The 19,272-nt window shown below is 42.7% G+C and overlaps 2 protein-coding genes across 3 annotated transcripts; one reads left to right on the top strand and one right to left on the bottom strand.

Annotated features, from left to right (window-relative positions):
* Positions 1–145: 145 nt before the first annotated feature.
* On the top strand, positions 146–11,649 carry MFAP5 (microfibril associated protein 5). Of its 2 annotated transcripts, XM_008697496.2 has the most exons (10): positions 151–257; positions 783–842; positions 1,795–1,830; positions 5,004–5,048; positions 5,375–5,407; positions 6,032–6,067; positions 8,156–8,185; positions 9,116–9,203; positions 9,798–9,871; positions 11,336–11,649. In XM_008697496.2, the coding sequence occupies exons 2-10, from the start codon at positions 785–787 to the stop codon at positions 11,446–11,448; spliced, it is 513 nt and encodes a 170-aa protein (XP_008695718.1). In that variant the 5' UTR covers positions 151–257; positions 783–784; the 3' UTR covers positions 11,449–11,649. The 2 variants fall into 2 exon arrangements, with proteins under 2 accessions (XP_008695719.1, XP_008695718.1); XM_008697497.2 differs by lacking the exon at positions 6,032–6,067 and having other exon boundaries at positions 146–257.
* A 6,196-nt stretch (positions 11,650–17,845) lies between these two features.
* LOC103669166 (60S ribosomal protein L18-like) lies at positions 17,846–18,984 on the bottom strand. The gene has a single exon (XM_040642133.1). The coding sequence runs from the start codon at positions 18,359–18,361 to the stop codon at positions 17,999–18,001; it is 363 nt and encodes a 120-aa protein (XP_040498067.1). The 5' UTR covers positions 18,362–18,984; the 3' UTR covers positions 17,846–17,998.
* Between the last annotated feature and the right edge of the window lie 288 nt (positions 18,985–19,272).

The following is a 19,272-nucleotide window of genomic DNA, read 5'->3' as shown; positions in this document are numbered from 1 at the left end:
GTGGCTGCAAATCCCCAGCCCCCTTCTCATTCCCGCCTCATCACACTCCTCTAGCCTGGCTTTCTCTCTCTCTCTCTCTCTCTCTCTCCCTCGCTCTCCCTCATCTCATTGTTTCAGAGTAGGCCAAATTTGAAGTCCTTCCCAGGGAGTGGCCCTGTTCATCTTATTCTCCAGCCAAAGTAGAAACAGCGTGAGAAGGAGAGAGACACATTCGGCAGCCAAAGGACTCGGTGGAAAGAGCAGAGGAAAAATACACAGTGAGTTGTTTGATTGTACAAAACCCTAAACAGAGGGTGTGTGTGTGTGTGTGTGTGTGTGTGTGTGTGTGTGTTGAAACTGAAAGGTTGTAGGGGGGCAATGGGAAATGTCACTGACTTAGAATTGAGTGAATATCGATTTATCCATGGAATTCGAGAGACAAGACACCAAGATAAGCAGATGATATTAAAAAGCCACAGATATCAAAAAGGAAGATTAGACACTGGGGGTGAAAGTGGCCACAGAATAGGGGCAAACATGCACCATTTAGAATATATAGTTTCCTCTGACTTGGCAGAAAAAAGGAATGAGAATGAGAATAACGGTAAGTGATCAAAGAAGAAAATTTGAAGGCGAAATAAATGTTGGGTGAAAGAAAAGAGAGAAAGGGCTGGCATCACACAGGGGACCAGGAAAAGCCCTGGGCAGTCAGAGTCAGAGGCCCTACAGGTAGCCTTACCTGGACTTCAAATGCCGATGTGCTCCGAGCATCACAGCCTCTACTCTCCCAACACCCCCGTTAGATATGCTGCTCTTGGGACCCAAGGTGCTGCTGTTTCTCACCGCACTCATCATCCCCTCTGGTGAGTCCCTACCTTTAATCTTTTCTCCCTACAATGCCAGGTCCTGGGTGCATGTGGAGGGGTACATTAGAGCGCGGCATGGTGAAGGGGGGATGGTGAAACAGAGGTGCTTGCTACTGAGTTCTAGAAGCGCTATTAAAGAAAGGGACAGACTGAAAAGCAAGGGCTGGGATGAGACCAGAGATGACCTCAGACTTAGAAGGAAGTATCCTGAGAGTTATGAATATTAAGATCCACACAAATGCCTTTTAACCCAAAAAGAGGGTCAGACACACATAAATGTCCAAGTAGACAGAGGAAAAAGAAGCTGATAGACAAATGCATTCTCAAACATACGGACACAGCTAATAAGAAACTGGACCAAATACAATTAGTGAAGGGTACACACCCTCACACCTAACCCGCACTAGCTCCCTCACACACATAAATGTGTTCACACGCACGAACATGCACCAAGCTATACACTAAAGAAAAGCCATCACAGATTTCACAGAACGGAGCTGAAAGACTGGCCACGGAAACTGAATCTTGGGACTTCGAAGAAATCCTGCTCTAGTTTCTCATTCTGCCAGATACACACCGTGAGAAAATCATTTTGTGCCTTACTCATAGTGTAGCTAGTACGACGGCTATGGAATTAGGACAGGACACATTAGAAGGCTGTTGGCCCCAACTGCCGAACAGGACCCCACTCCTGCTAGGGAATGAGGGCAAGAGGGCATCCCAAGTCAGGGCTTGGCAAAGCAGGGCTTTATTTTCAGGAACGTATTTTTCTTGAGTGTTTCCACATCAGCACTAATGGTCTAAGTAATTTTGTATTGAACTATATAGAAATACAATACAGGAAAATAAAGTACAACCATTTCCCCATCATTTTCTGGTTCATCTTATAAAAGCTTTATGGGGTGTAGAGCTGGAGTCATTTACCCCTTTCCTCTGTCCTTTGGTACAGACTGGACACCGCTAGGAGTCGGTGGTCAACGAGGAGGTAGGTTAACCTTTGAATCTGGGCTCCTCTGTGTGTGTGTGTGTTTTTTTTTAATATATATTTAAGTAATCTCTACCCCCAATGGGGCTCGAACTCAAGACCCCGTGATTCAAGAGTCCTACGATCTTCCAACTGAGACAGTGAGGCACCCTGTCTGCTGGGGTAATCAAGATAGTGCAGATGAATGGTCAGAGTTAAAGAACTTCTAATGTAACGGAGACACCTGGCCAAAGTGTGGACAATAGGCTCTAACTCACCAGTTTCCATGATCCTATTATCCTGTTCATAAAACCTTTTTTTTTTAAACAACTGAAATACCCTACCCCAAACCTCCTCTACGCCCAACTCTTGTTTCCACTTACCTATATACAGCTCTTATCTCACTCAGAAAATGCCACTAATCCTAACAGCTTTTTCCTACCCATGTAACAACAGAGAAGCTAACATGCAGACAGAATAAAAAGTCATCTCAGTACTACAGCGAAATTCTGGTACTAATGGACAGAACCCAAAAGTTTTGGCTTCCAAGTGGCCACTTCCTTCAGTTCGATGATGGAAACTCCAATCAAACATCTCCACTCTGCCTCCGGACATTCAACATTATTATAATTTATCTCTTACTTTTCCCAACCCTTGAGAGCACAGCAGTATGTAACCCATTAATGGACCATAAAATCGAATTAGCAGATCACAATGGGTAATTTTTAATGAATTAGTACAGATGAAAATAAAAAGGGAGTACATTGCAAGAACACTGCAAGAGTAAAGCATTATCTCATTAAACTTGTTTCAATTTTCTATGTGTGCATTGGGGCACCGTATAATTTCTTCCTGTGCATCCTGGCACAAAAAGATAAAAATATAGAAACAACTTTTTTATCTGCTGTGGGTAAAGAGGTCTGAATCCCAAACTTTCTGAACCTACATCAGAGTTCAGCATTATCCAAATAATTTTTTGCATTTGTTTCTCTGGGGTTAAGGTCTAGTCCTTGTCTACAAGTTTGGGATGCTTTCCTAACAGAAATATGGGACTAAAAATGCCTACTTAAGGGGCGTCTGCCTTTGGCTCAGGTCATGATACCCGGGGTCCTGGAACAGAGCCCTGCATGGGGCTCTCTGCTCAGCAGGGGAGCCTGCTTCTCCCTCTGTCCCCCTGGCTCCCCCTTGTGCACAGGCTCTCTCTCTCTCTCTCTCACGTGCACGCTAATAAATAAAATCCTTTAAAAAAACTGCCTAGTTAAGATTTCTTTTCAGAGAACACAAATTCTAGATAAGCATTTATACGGGGGTGGTAGCTCACGGAAAAGGTGGATAATCTGAGAAATATACCAAAAACAAGTACTCTGTCCAGAAATTCTGAGGTGACAGCAGGGACTCACTGTCAACCCCTCTGCTCTCGCACTGGTTCACTTATATTTCTGTGAGTGGCTGGACTGGAATGCAGCTAGAGAGGAAGGGAACAGGCGGCACTGGGCTACACCCTGGAGAGGTTCCACTTTCCTCTTAACGGTTTTTGGAATGACTCGGGCTAGTGGTTTTTCAGATGTCCTGGGGGACTGGAACAGACTTGGATTTCTCTTACCAAAATGTCTCCTGAAATACGAAAGCTAATGCTGAGTGTTAACTATAAAAAGACTCTTTTGTCAGTTCTGATGACTTTCTACCTGGAATTTTTTTTTAAAAAGAGGATGATGTAAGCAGTTAGGAAGGGAAATTGCTTCAGAATGTATTATTTGAGTTTTGCCTCTGCCACAATGATCAATAGCTCTGACATGCTTTATAAAAATGATATTTTCTCCAGACTAAACATGGCATTTAGTCGATGAAGTTTAGGAAAGAAGTCAAAGCAAACTGAATTTGCTGACCCCTGCTGGGCAAACCAGATTATGACGATAAGTCATCTACAATAAAGGATAATTACAGATGGGATATTTATTAAATATTTGGATGTTCACATTGTGTTATTTTGCTTTTTAAAGTTGAGACAATTTGTTTTAGGTAGTGCTGTTATAGTTTCAGATATGGTTTTCTAAGTGTATCCTAATAGATTCCACCCTAAGACCTGTCTTTACTTTCCAACGATCAACTGCAAGGTATTCTCTACAAACATCCCCTCCCCTCTTCTCACCTCACTTCTCACTGAGCAGCAGAAAATCATCAACATCGCCTTTGGTGAACACCCCTGTCTGTAAGCATACCAGCAAACTGATGTCCAATTATTTCAAACCTGTAATTATCGAAATCAGTGTCTTTGGGTAAGGCAATTTTCACTTAAAATAAGTATTGCAAAGAGGTCATCAATCCATTGTGCTTGTAATAAGCTGTATGATCTTGAGTAAATTGTTTACTTGTCTGGTGCTCAATTTTATCATCTGCAGAAACAGATTTAAATGGTGCCTGGCACATAGTAAACCCAAATTAGCTATTACATTATTATCTGGTAGGACAATGAAAAGTTATTCTTCTATTCTTAAACTTAAAAGTCTAACTGAGAAAGGGGATGCCTGGGGAGGCTTATCTGATGAGCATGTAGATAAAGGAGACAAAGGGAAAAGGATATTCTAGGCTAGGACTGTACGGGTATATTCATGGAAGTGGGAAACCGTGACATTTGTTTGGGTTATGGGGGAAAGGACTCTAGTTGGGAAGCAAACAATGAAAAACGTGGCATACTCGTTATGTGTTGACAACTGTGCTAGACAGGTTTCACTTACTTGGAGTGCAAGAATGGGAGGAGGACAGAGAATGCTCAAAAACTCTTTTCTCGGCCTGGGTGGCTCAATTCGTTAAGCATCTGCCTTCAGCTCAGGTCATGGTCCCAGGGTGCTGGGATCGAGCCCCAGGCAGAGGCTCCCTGCTCAGCAAGGAGTCCGCTTCTCCCTCTCCCTCTGCCCCTCCCCCTGCTCATGTTTTCTCTCTCTCAAATGAATAAATTAAATCTCTATAAAAAATTTTTTAATTAAAAAAATTAATATTTCCAAGGGGCGCCTGGGTGGCACAGCGGTTAAGCGTCTGCCTTCGGCTCAGGGCGTGATCCCGGCGTTATGGGATCGAGCCCCACGTCAGGCTCTTCCTCTATGAGCCTGCTTCTTCCTCTCCCACTCCCCCTGCTTGTGTTCCCTCTCTTTAAAATCTTTAAAAAAAAATTAATATTTCCTTTTTTGTTTATTCAGATGATGTGACTCCAGTGACTTCAGAAACATTCACGGAAGATCCTAGTAAGCTACCTTTTTTCTTTGTTTTCATACTGGAAATAGAAGGATTGAGGGTGATGTCTGTACAAAGATAAATGAGGAGTAGAAAAGAGGTTAGTGGACACTCTGAGCTCATGCAGACCCTAGTGTCCGTCTCAGATACCACCGATGCTGTGAACATGTCCCATCTTTTCTATTTCCTTCTGTGACAGTCCCCTACATGAGCCCAAGAGGCCATGTCCTTTCACTTCAACCTTTCTTGCCTCCTTTTAGATCATCCCTTTATCCGGCTTCCCTTTCCCACTTTTCCCTGCCCGTGTTTTTTTATTCCCTGTGCTGTATCTTTGCAGATCTGGTGAATGAGCCCTCTACAGATGAAACAGGTAAGCTTTATTACTGCTTTTTAAATGGCATGATTCTTGTTAATATCCACGATATTTATTCCAGCTTTTGAATTAATCCCGTATTTTTATTTAAGAAAGGGATAGAGGGATTGGGGGTGTTTTGTTCAGTGACAGTGGGATAAAAGGAAAGAGAGTCCCCAGTTCTCTAAGAAGACGAGACAAAGTGGATGAATAGCTGAAACAGGGCATGTATAATACAGTATAATGTCAGTAGGCCAAATACTCTTTAAAAAAATTCACAATTATTCAATTAGCTCTATTCCCTTGGATATAATACATAAACCCAGCCATAGCCTTGACTTTGCCCTGATATCTCCATTCTCTCTCTTTCTCAATTTTTTTTTTTGTTGTTGTTGTTTTTTAGGGGGGATGGGAGGGACAGAGAGCGAATCTGAAGCAGGCTTCAGGCCCAGTGCAGAGCCTGCCCGGGGTTTGATCTCAAGACCCCAAGATCATGACCTGAGCCGAAACCAAGAGTCAGATGCTTAACTGCTTAACGGACTGAGCTGCCCAGGCGCCCCTCCATTCTTCCTTTTTCTCCTCTGCCGTCCCCCCTTGCCAGTTCAAAGCCCTCCTCACACCTGCTGTTTTGTGCCTTTTCAGTTCTGGCCGATATCGAGCCTTCCACAGATGACCTGGGTGAGTTCAGATCTGGGATCCCAGGGCCACTGGGGCCATTCTGGGCTTTCCCCAGAGCCCATTATGGAAGGCAGTACAGCTGGCGAAGGACTCAAAATAGACAGGACTACAGTTTATGTACCACATTCTTCCAACAGTTCAATTTAAATTCATGGTATTTTTGATCCCTTAAAAGCAGGGACTGTGCTGGATGTTTGATGTACAAAATACCAATTGTGAAACTTTCCCGCAAAGTTTCCAAGCATGGGTGGGTAAAGGCAAGACAAATACATAAACAGATCAATGTCTGGGAAGCTAGGAAACTTCCTAGAAGTAATGGTTGAACCGATTCTTGAAAGAAGAATTGGAGCCAGCCAGGCAGTCAAAGAGGGAACAGTATGTTCGATGACGTGAACACAAAAGAGAGCTAGGCACACTGAGGACACGGAGGTGTTTTTTTAAATGATTTGGGCAAAATCTACAAGAAACAAGTGGTAGATTATTTTAAAGAAATAGTTACTGAAAACCTACTACTTAGTGCCAGGAATATAAAGGTGAACAAAACCGATTTCCTTTTACTCAATATTTTTTGTCTAATACACAAGATAAACAAAGAGATAATTTTATTCAGTTTCACAAGATGCCATAATCAGGATAAGCAAAAGCTATGGAAGACTAAAGAGTCCTTGAGTATCTTCAGTGCTGGAGGTTAGGAAAGGCTTCTATACAGGGCACAGTGACTAAGTTGCTTCTCAAAGGACAAGCAGAAGTGAATCAAGTAAATAGGGAGAAGAGCTTTTGGGTAAAGAAAACACTATGCGTGAAGGCTTAGAATGGAAATAAAAACCCATCAGAATAGTTTAGACAAAGAAAGGTCCCCATCAGATTTGTGAATTGGAAATCCAGCCAGGATGCTATTGCATTAGTCCCAATAAAAGATGGTGGCCTGAACTCACTGAGGTGAAGGTAGGGAGAATTAAGTGTGAGCCATGAGAGGGGACTCTTGAGGTGATGTCCAGTGTCCTGTTGGGTACATGGTGGAACCATTCATTCACTGAAGAACAATTTGAATTGGTGAAGGGAAAGGTAGGACAGTATAAGATATGTCAGATTTGAAGGATCTTTGAAAAATCTACAAACTCTTCCATAAAATGGCAGGTGGCTTTATAGGTCTAGAGCTTAGAAGAGATCTGGGCTGGAAGTAGAAGTTTGAGAATGCTCAGCATGTAAGCCTACAATTGAAACCAGGGGATAGATGAGATCACCTAGCGTATTTCCCATAGCATTCTATCTATCAGCAACTCTTCCTTTTTATTTATTTATTTATTTATTTATTTTTTAAGATTTATTTGAGAGAGAGAGAATGAGATCACGAGCAGGGGGGAAAGGTAGAGAGAAAAGCAGACTCCTCTCTGAGCAGGGAGCCCAATGCAGGGCTCGATCCCAGGACCCCAGGATCATGACCTGAGCCAAAGGCAGACGCTTAACCTACTAAGCCACCAGGTTCCCCAATCAGCAACTCTTCCAATGGCATTTTGACACATAACTCCCACGGGTAGTGTCTTCCCAAGACTCATCTTACTCCTTGACTTACTATTCATTGTACAAGTAAGGCCCATACTTAACTTGACCTTGGGTTAGGTTTGGCTATGGCTGTGACCTTTGCTATTTGCTGAATAACTTTTATCTAAGAGCCCATGGTGATGTATTTGATTTACAGAGAAGAAATTTTCTTTTATGAGTAAGAGCTTCTGCGGGATAACAGTCTTTTCTCTCCTTAGCTGTAGGATGAAGCTTTTCTGGGCATATGGCTCCTTGCCTCGTGTCCCTACTAAATTTGCCTCTTATCAACAAAACAAAGATACGCACAATGAAAATCAATTTTTCAATTCTAGAAGAGGAGAAAGGCAAAATCATATTTGCCATCCTAACTTCTAAACCTCTCCAATTCTGTGGAACACAACTAACTGCCCATTGTGGGTTTTCTGTTAGAAGTTGCTAAAAGCATCATCAACTCATTTGTTTTATTTGTAAGTGAGGCAACATGACAGTTGCAGAAGTAGCGACTACTAGAACTGGTAATAACTGAGTACAATTTCTGCCTTCCAGCTTCTCCTACTGATAAAAACACCACAACAGGTATGAATGCCATTTGCATGTCTTGTTCTTCAGCTTTCTTCTTGGGGACTCATAGCTCCCTGTTCTTTGGAGGAGACTTGGTATACCTTCTAGTTTGCTTCCAGTTCTTTCTCAAACAATATTTTTAGTGCCATTCATTCTTACACTCCTTTTTTTTTTTTTTTTTTTTTTTTTGAGCTCCTATCCTCAAGCTCATGGGGAAAAGATGCGTGGTCCTGAAACGGTCCTCTTCCTAAACTACCTTTGGACTTTCTGTGGGGGTTAGTGAGTTGGGAAGTGATGCAAGGACTCAGTATTACTCTAGTTGTCATGGCCAAAGTTGCTCTATTGTACTGATGATTCTGATGTGCATCTAGGATTGGAAACTACTAAACCAGAAACTGTGACCCACCTAGAATTCTAATTCTTTAGAATGGGGTTAAAAGCATCTCAATTTTATATTTTATATGGCCACCTGGATAACCCTAGAAAGACTTTCCTAGAAGAACCCTCAGAGATTATTTTATCTACTTCTGCTTCCAGGTAGGAAAGCACCTAACTTTTATTTCAGCCAATTTCCTACTGTTCTCTTTTGGTGAGCAGGGAGGGCATTCCCCAACTTGCAATGATTCTGTGTAGAGACTACTTTGTATTTTTTCCCCATTCTATCTACCTTCTTCATCTCTCTTTTTTTTTTTTTTTTAAGATTTTATTTATTTATTTGACAGAGATAGAGACAGCCAGCGAGAGAGGGAACACAAGCAGGGGGAGTGGGAGAGAAAGAAGCAGGCTCATAGCGGAGGAGCCTGATGTGGGGCTCGATCCCATAACGCCGGGATCACGCCCTGAGCCGAAGGCAGACGCCCAACCGCTGTGCCACCCAGGTGCCCCTACCTTCTTCATCTCTTGAATCCTTTGTTTATCCCTGTTTTCTGTGTTGGACTTCTTCAGATTGCCGGGATGAAAAATTTGCTTGCACGAGACTCTACTCTGTGCATCGGCCAGTCAAGCAATGCATTCATCAGTTATGTTTCACAAGGTAAGGGATCCCAGAATATGCAGAAAACATCATCCACGGTAGTGTTTCCACATCAGTAACTGTTTCATGAGCACCCACGATGGGACTTCGGTTTTTGGTGGCACCGAAGTTCTTAACATGATCCTCCTAGCTCTTCCTGCTGGTGCCAGATAGAACCTGGAGTCAGAACCAAGGTATATGGAGAACACACTGACCAGTAAGACTCGATGCTAGAAGGCAAGTGGGATGAAGGCTGGGGAAAGGATAGTCATGAGAGACATACTGGTACAGTGAGTCTATTACCTCATAGAAAAAGGCTGAAGCGAAAGATCCAACTCTAAAGGTAGAAAATAGCAGGGAGGAATATTAAACTTGACTCTAGGTAGAGTGCACGAGGTATCACTAAGGAGAATAATTAATACCACTCCATCCCTCGCACTCCTCTGGGAGGGATTGAAGCAGTCCACAATAATCAAGGAAATTCAGAGAAAAGGAACACAGACAGGGAGAGTGGGGGATACAGGAGTTGAGCAGGCACCTTTGGCCTAAGCTAGTTCTCCCTCCCAGTGCTTTTTTCCATCTCCTTCCTTAACCATGTTCCTGGGACTACGGCAGTTTACGACGTATGTACATCATCAACAATGAGATCTGCTCTCGTCTTGTCTGTAAAGAACACGAAGTTATGAAAGGTAAGATGTCGTCTGGGTTTTAGTGGGGAGGGGCAGTTATGAGAGAGGTGAGTAGAAACACCGTCCTAATGGATCCAGGATCTGGCTTCTGAGGAGGGCTTTAGGCCACCTCCTTAACCCCATCAATCCCTGCTCCACCAAGTTACGCTAAATACGCAATCTAAGTGAAGAAGTATGCTTCAATGTAAGAAAAGTACGCTTGGGGCTCTTTCCAGCTAGGTTGTAACCCCCAACCTCTGCTATACACAGAGCTTTCTGAAGCTCTAGCTGCTTTGAAATTCACCGGGGTTCTAGGTGAAAGGGGCAAGTCAGGGGTACCTGGCTGGCTCAGTCTGGGGAGCATGAAACTCTTGATCTTGGGGTCAGGAGTTTGAGCCACTCGTTGGGTATTGAGATTACTAGGGAAAAAAATGAAAACTTTTTAAAAAAGGCCAAGGCAGCCATTACAAATAACAGACTAATAGTCGGCAGCCATGTTCATAAAGAAACACTCTGTAAAAAAAAAAAAAGAAGGAAAAGAAAAGAAAAGAAAAGAAAAGAAAAGAAAAGGAAAAAACTCCACTAATTTGGAGACACTGATGTTTGTAGAGGGCCTCTAAGTAAATAAAAAACCAGCCCGGACATTAAGAAGCTGGCAACATTTTAACCAGTCTACCAATTCCAGGAACCATTTACATTACTTATTGTGAAAATTTAGAAGTAAATGAGGGTAGAAAAACTTTATAAAGACGATTACAAGGGTCCAAAGTGTGTGGTTATAAACCGTGCATTGTGGGAACAAAGATACTTGTCACCTTCCCTATGGCCAGCCCCAAACGATAAGTGTGGTTGGTGAAGGCACCACAGACAAAGCCCCTTCTGACTCAGCAGCCCATCTTGCACTGAGCTCCTGAGTAAGAGCTGTAGTTAACTTCGCAGAAGGAAACTTGCTACTTGCCCCCATAGGCCTTGTGCAAGCCACCTGCAAGGGAAGCACCTTGAGACTGAGGATGAGTGTTTGGGACTCTAGGCACTTTCAGATGTCTCAGGGGACTTACTAAAATGAGCTATTTGCACACAGTAAACACTTAAATATATAGTGAATAATTGAAACTCATTTTTTTTTGCTATTAATAAATCCATGATTATAAGAATTGGGAGCTAGGTATACAGAGGAAGCTAAAATTTACTGGCCACCTGTGCTGGGTACTTTGCATACATTATTTCATTTTAATACTCACAGCTATACTATTGAGGCAGGTATTTCATGCTTATTATACTGGAAGGGATAGCGAGGTTCAGCAAAGTTAGGAAACTTTCTAGTAAGTAATAAATAACCAGTAAGTTGCCCATCTGGGGTTCTAGCCCAGATCTACTTCTCTTCAAACTTTCACTACGCACCCTACAGTCTTCTCTTTCTCTTAAAACAGGAGCTCTTGTTATCTTTTTGTACTGCCCCCCCATCATGCTCTGCTTCTCTTCTAGACGAACTTTGCCGTCAGATGGCCGGTTTACCCCCAAGGCGACTCCGTCGCTCCAACTACTTCCGACTTCCTCCCTGTGAAAATGTGAATTTGCAGAGACCCAGTGGTCTGTGATCATCAAGGAAGAGGAAAGAAGAATGTGTGGGTGGGAGGAAGAGAATGCTCTAGCAAGAGGGAACTCCTTCTTGTCCAACTCTCGTCCGCTAACCCATAGACATTAGTATTTCTTAAACCAATCCCTTTGCAGTGTCTAGCTTTTGCCTCCACTCCCTGATTTTTCACCACGACTGGTAACATAAAGTCTATATTATTGCATGGGTTTGCTGCTTCTCAGTATCACAGACGTAGATTAATGATAACCATGTGGCTTGTATGCAAACATTCTACATACAATTTCAAAGGAAAATCACCTTTAGGCTAATATTTACTAACAAATCTGTCTGAAATAGATCTTAGGATGGAAGAAGCTGTTGCTGTCCATTTTGGCTAGCCATAGAACTCCATTTATTTGATTTTCAAGAGTCTCCTAGATTAATGCCTCATTCATTTACATACTCCTCTTTACTCTTATTTTAACTATTTTGCTGGATTTGCCTGCTCAAGTCTTCTTTAAGAGTCACGGTAACTTTTTGTAGTCCTAGAGAATTCTCCAGCACCAAGAGTTACACAATCCTACTGGCAACATATAAAGACCCAAGATGAGGTCTGCTAAGTTCAGAGGTCAAGGATAAAGCGAGAGGAGTAGGCTACATATGGAATTGGGACTCGTGGTTCCTTATTCACTTTTTCATGCAGTTGTCTAATTGGCAAGTAGGGGTACAAAGTCCTGTTTACTTATTTTTGGTCATATAGGGGTTAGCCCACTCTCGCAAATTAGACAATGTAATGGGAAACCGTACCATTGGTCTGAGTTTCCTTGACTTGTCAGTGCTTCTTTTCATCCTCATCACTAAACAAAATTTGTAGAGATTACTATGCAAATAGACTCTGGAAGAACCTGATTTGGTCAGGTCAGAAGGGCATTGAGACCTAAATTTTAACAGGCAGATCAAGTTTACCTAATGGTTTATAAGAAAGAGTAAAAGACACACAATATTCAGACAACCTACATTCTTATCCTGGTTCTTCTAGCAGTAACCAGGTAAACCAGTAAACCAGGTTAAATTTCCCATCTTTAACACAACGTAAATTTATGCTGGTTCTAAGGTATCTTTTCATTTGTGATTCTCAAGATTTAAATGCATTATTTGAATTTCTTGAAGCCTAGATGCAGTCTAATTCATAACCAGCATGTCTGCTTCATAAGGGGAGAAATATATTAAGACAGCAGTCCACAACATCATAGAAAAAAATCCCATTGTAAGTTACCAATTACATACTATAGATCCTTCTATCTGAATAACTTAGTAACTTTCCAAAGAAGCCCACAAAATTCAACTAAAAAGTAGGAGACTTTGAGGCAAGTTACACCCTCAGAATTCCTCTGTTTGGCAGGGTTGGATTCATTTCCAATTGAAGAAAACTATGTAAATGAGCATGAGACCCTTGCTGTTAAGAAACAATTTAGTTTAATGGAATTTGCACAACTCATTAAAGAGAAATGCTAGGAAAAGACCCAAAGCATGTGATCTCTGCTCTACAGCCTCTAAAAGTATATATCCTCATATATAGAGGTATTAAGTGCATATTATACCCACTGTAGAGAAATCTTATCGGTACAGAATTTCTACGAATCATTTAAGAATCTCACCATGAACAGGACCCTCCTACTGTATACTGAATGCGGTGGCATTCCCACCACAAAGCACCTCAATCCCAGTTTTGTGCATATTGCAAAGTAAACATTTTAAAATAAATTTTTCTCAATTCCTTTTCAGAAGAATGGTCTTTGATCTATTTCTTTTTCTCATATATTTAGAATGACGTGAATTTGTGCTTTTTACATTTTTAAAGATTTTATTTATTCATTTATTTGAGAGGGAGAGAGCACGCGTGTGAGTGGGGGTGGGGACGGGGCAGAAGCAGAGAGAGAGAGGGACAGGCAGATTCTGTGCCAAGCACAGAACCGGATCCCAGGACACCAAGATCAGGGCCTGAATGAAATCAAGAGTCCGTCACTCAACCGATGAGCCACCCAGGGGCCTCTAAGTTGTTGTGTTTTTGGGGTTTTTTTAAAGATTTATTTCTTTTAGAGAAAGCATGTGCAGTGGGGAGGAGCAGAGGGAGAGAGAATCTCAAGCTGACTTTGCACTGAGTGCGGAGCCCCACTCGGGTCTCCATCTTACAACCCAGAGATCATGACCAGAGCCAAAAACAAGAGTCTGAGGCTTAACTGCACCACCCAGGTGCCCCCCCCACCCCAATTTATGCTTTTATCCCACTTTGTAAAAGGAGCACTGGTGTTGCTCTCGTCCGCTATTCTCCATTGTACCCTTTCTCACTCCACAATTTTGCCATCAGTACTCCAACACAGCCAATTTACTCTCCTCCGGGAAATTCCTCAATTCATGAGAAATTTCTTTTTCTTTCTACCCCCTTCGGACCCAACGGTCTTGCTAGGTAAAGCTTCATGCTTTACTCTTGCTTCTCTTCTCCTTGATCATGTTCCAGTGTTTTCCCATCTCATTGTTCTTACGTTCTCTACCTTTTTTACTACTGATGTGTAAACCAGCATTTATAACTTGCTTCCCATTCTTTTCTTATGCTTCTAAATTCTTATTTTCCTCCACAACCTTCCCGTAAGGACAGTCCCAGGTCAGTTTCAGGAGGTTGATTTGGTCCTGGTTTTTTATGTTTTTTTTTTTCATATTTATTTATTTTAGAGAGAGAGAGAGAGAGAGAGAGGAGGGAGGGGTAGAGGGAGAGAATCCCAAGCTGACTCCCTGCTGAACATGGAGCCCAACAAGGGGCTAGGCTGGAGTAAGGGGGGTGTACATCTCACGACCTGAGCTGAAACCAAGAGTGGGTTGCTCAACAGTCTGAGCCATGCAGGAGCCCCAGTCCTGTTCTTTACCTCTGTATTTTTTTTAAAAAAGATTTTATTTATTTGAAAGAGAGAGCACATGTGAGAATGTGTGTGCACTAGCGGGGGGGGGGGGCGGTGAGATAATTTCAGAGAGAGCACGAGAGGAGTGAGGGTCAGAGGGAGAAGCAGACACCCCGCTGAGCAGGGAGCCCGATGCAGGGCTCGATTCTAGGACCCTGGGATCATGACCTGAGCCGAAGGCAGACGCTTAACTGACTGAGCCACCCAGGTGCCCCATTTACCTCTGTGTTCTTGCCCACTGGCAGAATTTAATTTACCTCCTTGTTTTTTACCCTTACCCCATTTCTGATGTTCTAGTTTCTATTCCCTGTTTCTCCCATGAACGGATTTGAAAACCTTTTATTCTTTTAGGCTATTAATACTATCCCTTTCATGGTGAGCACAAATGATAACCCCCTTCAGTGAGGAATTTGTATTTTGATGAAAAATAATTATTTGAACCCAAACAGTGCATCTTAATCTTGGAATTAAAGGATTTGGTGAAAGTATCTTTAGGCAGGAACACCTGGGTGGCTTCCGGTGGCTAAGCCTCTGCCTTCAGCTCACCTGTGGCTCAGGTCATGATCCTGGAGTCCCGGGATCAGAGCCCCAGTTGTTGGGCTCCCTGCTCAGTGGGGAATCTGCTTCTCCCTTTCTTTCTGCCCCCTCCCCTGCTCATGCTCTCTCTCTCTCCTCACTCTGAAATAAATAAATTAAATCTTAAAAAAAAAAGAAAAGAAAAAAGAAAAAGATATCTTTAGGCAATTTGAGATTGAATGCCTTCCTGGTACCTTGAATGATGGCAGCTTCATCTGCCTACCCGTCAGGTTTACTCCTGTTTTCTCTTCCAAAATTGAGCTGATCCTGCTCTGAGCCTAACTTTCTCCATATTTCATGCTTACGAAAATTCTCCTTTCTCCTTGAATGGGAAATTCACGTGTGCACTATACTCTAAATATAGTTCCATGCACACTTTCTCTAAGTATTCGTTTGACTCACAGGCAGATGGTGCAAACCCAGCTGGTCTCCCCACTTCTGGGCCTTGCTTTTGATGACATCAAGAAGTGGATGTTGCTAGCCACAGGCTCCTCCCTCCTCTGCTTCAGCAAGGTGTGTGTGTCAAACCAACTATGTTACACCCGGGCAGAGGTGCAAACAACTTGCAACCTCTAAGGTTACCCTTCTTCCGGTACTGAAGCAGCTGCAACCCAGTGAAGAAAGAAATCTGAGGAGAAACAGAAAAGAGGGTGGAAGAGCTCCAGACAAGGGGAGTTAGCAGATGGGAGCGTAATGAAAGGGTGGCATCAGGGCAGGGGACCAGGACGCTGGAAGGTGGGGATTCGCAGATCCCATGGGAAAAGGGAATTTGGGAAGTGTGGGGAAGGGTTCTCGAGAGACCTGAAACTTTACAGGGTAGAATGGAAAGACATCAGGAGCACAGCTGAAGAGAGGCAGGACTGTCCCGATAGTTTTATCAACTCAGGGAGACAAAGATGGGGTTAAAAATACAACACTCGGATCAACACTGAAATCCTGTATCATTTAGCATGTTCACTAACCAAACATCAGGGAAAGTGACTTGTTGAGGTTCTCTGTGGTAGAGAAAGGAACATGTGGCCACAGTTTTTTTCTTTTTCTTTTTCTTTTTTTTTTTTTCTAAAAACCAATCAAGCAGCACCAGAAGCAGCGGTCAGACAACAACTTCTGGGCAGAACCTAAGATGGAAAAAGCAAATGCTGTTTATATAAATAGAGGTGCAGAGCCCATAGCTTCCTGTTGACAAATCGAGCTTCACTTCACCTCAAACCCTCAATTTTTTCTTTTTTTTTTTTTAAGAGCCGATAAGGGTTTTTTTTTTCTTTCTTTCAATTTGTCCAATCACTTTCAGGAAGGTTCTGGGTTTTTTCCTAACCCAGGAGGTCCTGCTCTAACTTTCTCTTTCTTCTCCCTTTTCCTTTCTTCTATTAAATGTGTAGCTTTATGGGGTACATTATTAAATTTACATGATGACCCATGAGGACTGAATTCAGGATGATCTCTTAAATTTGTGAGATTCACCTCTTCCCTTCACCCGGAAAAAGAAGAACAGACAAACTCTGAGCGAATATAAGTTAACAGTTAAATGGAAAATAACCTGAATGACCCTGAAGGAATTGATGGGCGTTGAGGTATCAACCGCGTCATTATATAGTTTCCTAATATGTTGTTCTGTCCCTAAGGGTCAAACACAAGGAGTTACAATGAAGGATAATGAGGACTGCCCAAAGTTTTCTTCCATGTATATGTATACATACACATGCATATGTATAAAATTACATTCATATGCCTATCCATCCATTCCCAAAAAGGGATAAGATTTTCGGAGGAAGGGAAACAATGTCGGGGTGGTTTTATTTCAAGATTTGATTTACTTAAGTAATCTCCACACCCAACGCAGGGCTCAAACTCACAACCCTGAGATTAAGAGTGGCATGCTCCACTGACTGAGCCAGCCAGGCGCCCCAACAGAGTATTATTAATATAAAAAGCTTATGAAAATGTGTAATGTTAACCTCAAAGTCCATAGGTGTTGAAAACAAAAATTACTTCGAAAATGTTCACATAAAATCATGACTGACAGCTCCTCAACTGGTTATTCAGAGAAACCACTTTGCTGGAAGGTAACCTATAACTTGGTCATGTTAGACTATGCTCTTATGTTGCCATTATCTCACAGAAACTGGGATGGAAGATCTGGCACGGTGCAGTAAGTAGTAAAGTACAATAATTTATAAGTCATAAATTGAATGTGTTAAGTGCAAGTCATAAGAATCACAATACGTTCTAATGACATAGGGCAGGAATGATTTCTTTCTTGCCACACAGCAGCCAAAAATATATCATCTATGCATGGGGCACCTACGCTCAAAGCAACATAGTTGTAGGTATAATAAAATATATATTTACATCATCCTGTTCATTTTAGCATAAAAGAATTCGTGTTTCTTTCAGGGCCAGTCCTGATGCAGCACTCACTAGCTGTGTGTTCCTAAGTGAATAGCTGCTCGACTGTAAATTTATGAGAGTACATCTACCTTCGGAGTTGTTCTGAGAACGAACAAGATCATGTATTCAAAAGGGTTAGCACCTGTAATATTATATACTTAATGTGACAGTTAAGATTTTTTTCTACTTAGATGGATTGGTTTCTCCCTAACTGTTCGAGTAGGTTTACTCTTCCTTCCCTAGTCACAAAATGAGATAACCCTTGCTGATTAGGCACCGAGCAGACAGGTGTGCAAACGTGTAAAGGGTATACAATATCACCAATACTAGTTTCTCTCTAATTTAAGGTTTCTTTTCTTTTTTTTTTCTTAAGATATGTATGTATGTATGTATGTATGTATTTGACAGAGGGAGGGAGAGAGAGCACACGTGCACAAGCAGGGGGAGCTGCAGACAGAGGTAGAGGGAGTAGCAGGCTCCCCCGCAGAGCAGAGAGCCAGACATGGGGCTGGATCCCAAGACCCTGGGATCAGGACCGGAGCCAAACGCAGACGCTCAACCAAGCTGAGCCACCCAGGCGTCCCTAATTTAAGGTTTCTAATTTAAATTTAAAAATTTCCAGCACCCAAAATCTTAAGAGAGCAGGATCTGGGGTTAGTTTTTGTAGCCCCCCCCCCCCAAGGCCCCTCGGTCTCTGGCACACTCGGCCCTTGGAATGCCCTTAGGGTCTGGTGTGGCTATGCCCGTTTCTCGAGACCTTGCCCAAATGCCTGTACACCTCTCGACCCTCTCCAGGACGGGAGCGCAGGTCCGGCCCGTGCCACAGCCCTTGGGGGAGTCCAGGGCTAGCTGATCTAAGGCGAGGATCTCGCCTCCGCCCCTGAGGATGCGTCTCTGGGCGTGGCCGTACACGCGCAGTGCACACAGATACAGTTTGGCACCTTGGGGACACACAACGTCATCTGTTACTGTGCCTACAACCACAGCTGTTTCGTCATCTCGGCCAGGAAGCTTCATCTTCCAATGGTCTGGAGAAGGGACCGAGGAGGCTGGATGGGGAGACTCAAACCTTTCTGGCACAATCTGGTTGAAGGTGTAACTGGTTCATCTGGCCAGACACCTGTTCGGCCTGCCCAGCCTTGGGTAGATGCCCTAGTTCTTGGGTCCTTGAGCTCAGCTTTTCGGTCCTTGTTGTGGCGGATGGCGATTTGCATGACGCCACCTCCTACTCCAACTAGCCCAGATTAAATTTAACTTGCAAATGTTTTTATCAGGTTGTTTGTTTGTTATGAACCTCATATTTCATTCTGAGAACCCCAGGAGGTGGACAGTTACAGGGATTATTGCGCCTATTTTCCTGACAGGGAACAAGGTTTTGAGACGTGGAGAGGTGCCACCGACTTCACAAAATTTAGCGCAATGGAACCATGGCTGAACTCACTAATGCTAAAACGTTCGTTCCACTGCAAAAGGAAGATTTGAAGACAAAGGTGTTCGAAAGTCAGCAATGAGTTGTGAAAGGTTCGTAGGAGAGTCTAAAGCTTTTCAAAAATTGGAATTAAAAATCCGGTTTTCTTAAAGAAAAAAAAATAGATTCTGAAGATAACCGTATTTATTATTAGTCTGTTCTTGGTGGGAAAACAGCGATTTTTTCCACATGATTAGCATACCCTCAAAGGCTACCTTCAGACATCACTGTTGCCCAAGACAGGTATACAACTGTTTTTGCTAGAGGTCAGTAATTTTACAGGAGAGATTGAAGGTTGTATTTATTTGAGACTAGAACTAGATGGTACAATCCTACTTATTTGTTTCCTTGTTCATCTCAGGGTGCCCAACACTTTTTTGCCTGGTGAGGGATGTGGTGTGTGCTCCCATATTCAAATTTAAGGCTGAAAGCAGGTGTCGATTGCCGTCATACGCTGCCA

The sequence above is a fragment of the Ursus maritimus genome, unplaced genomic scaffold (genome assembly GCF_017311325.1).
Source record: "Ursus maritimus isolate PB19 unplaced genomic scaffold, ASM1731132v1 scaffold_26, whole genome shotgun sequence".
NCBI lineage: Eukaryota > Metazoa > Chordata > Mammalia > Carnivora > Ursidae > Ursus > Ursus maritimus.
This window is presented reverse-complemented; position numbering and strand designations above follow the sequence as displayed.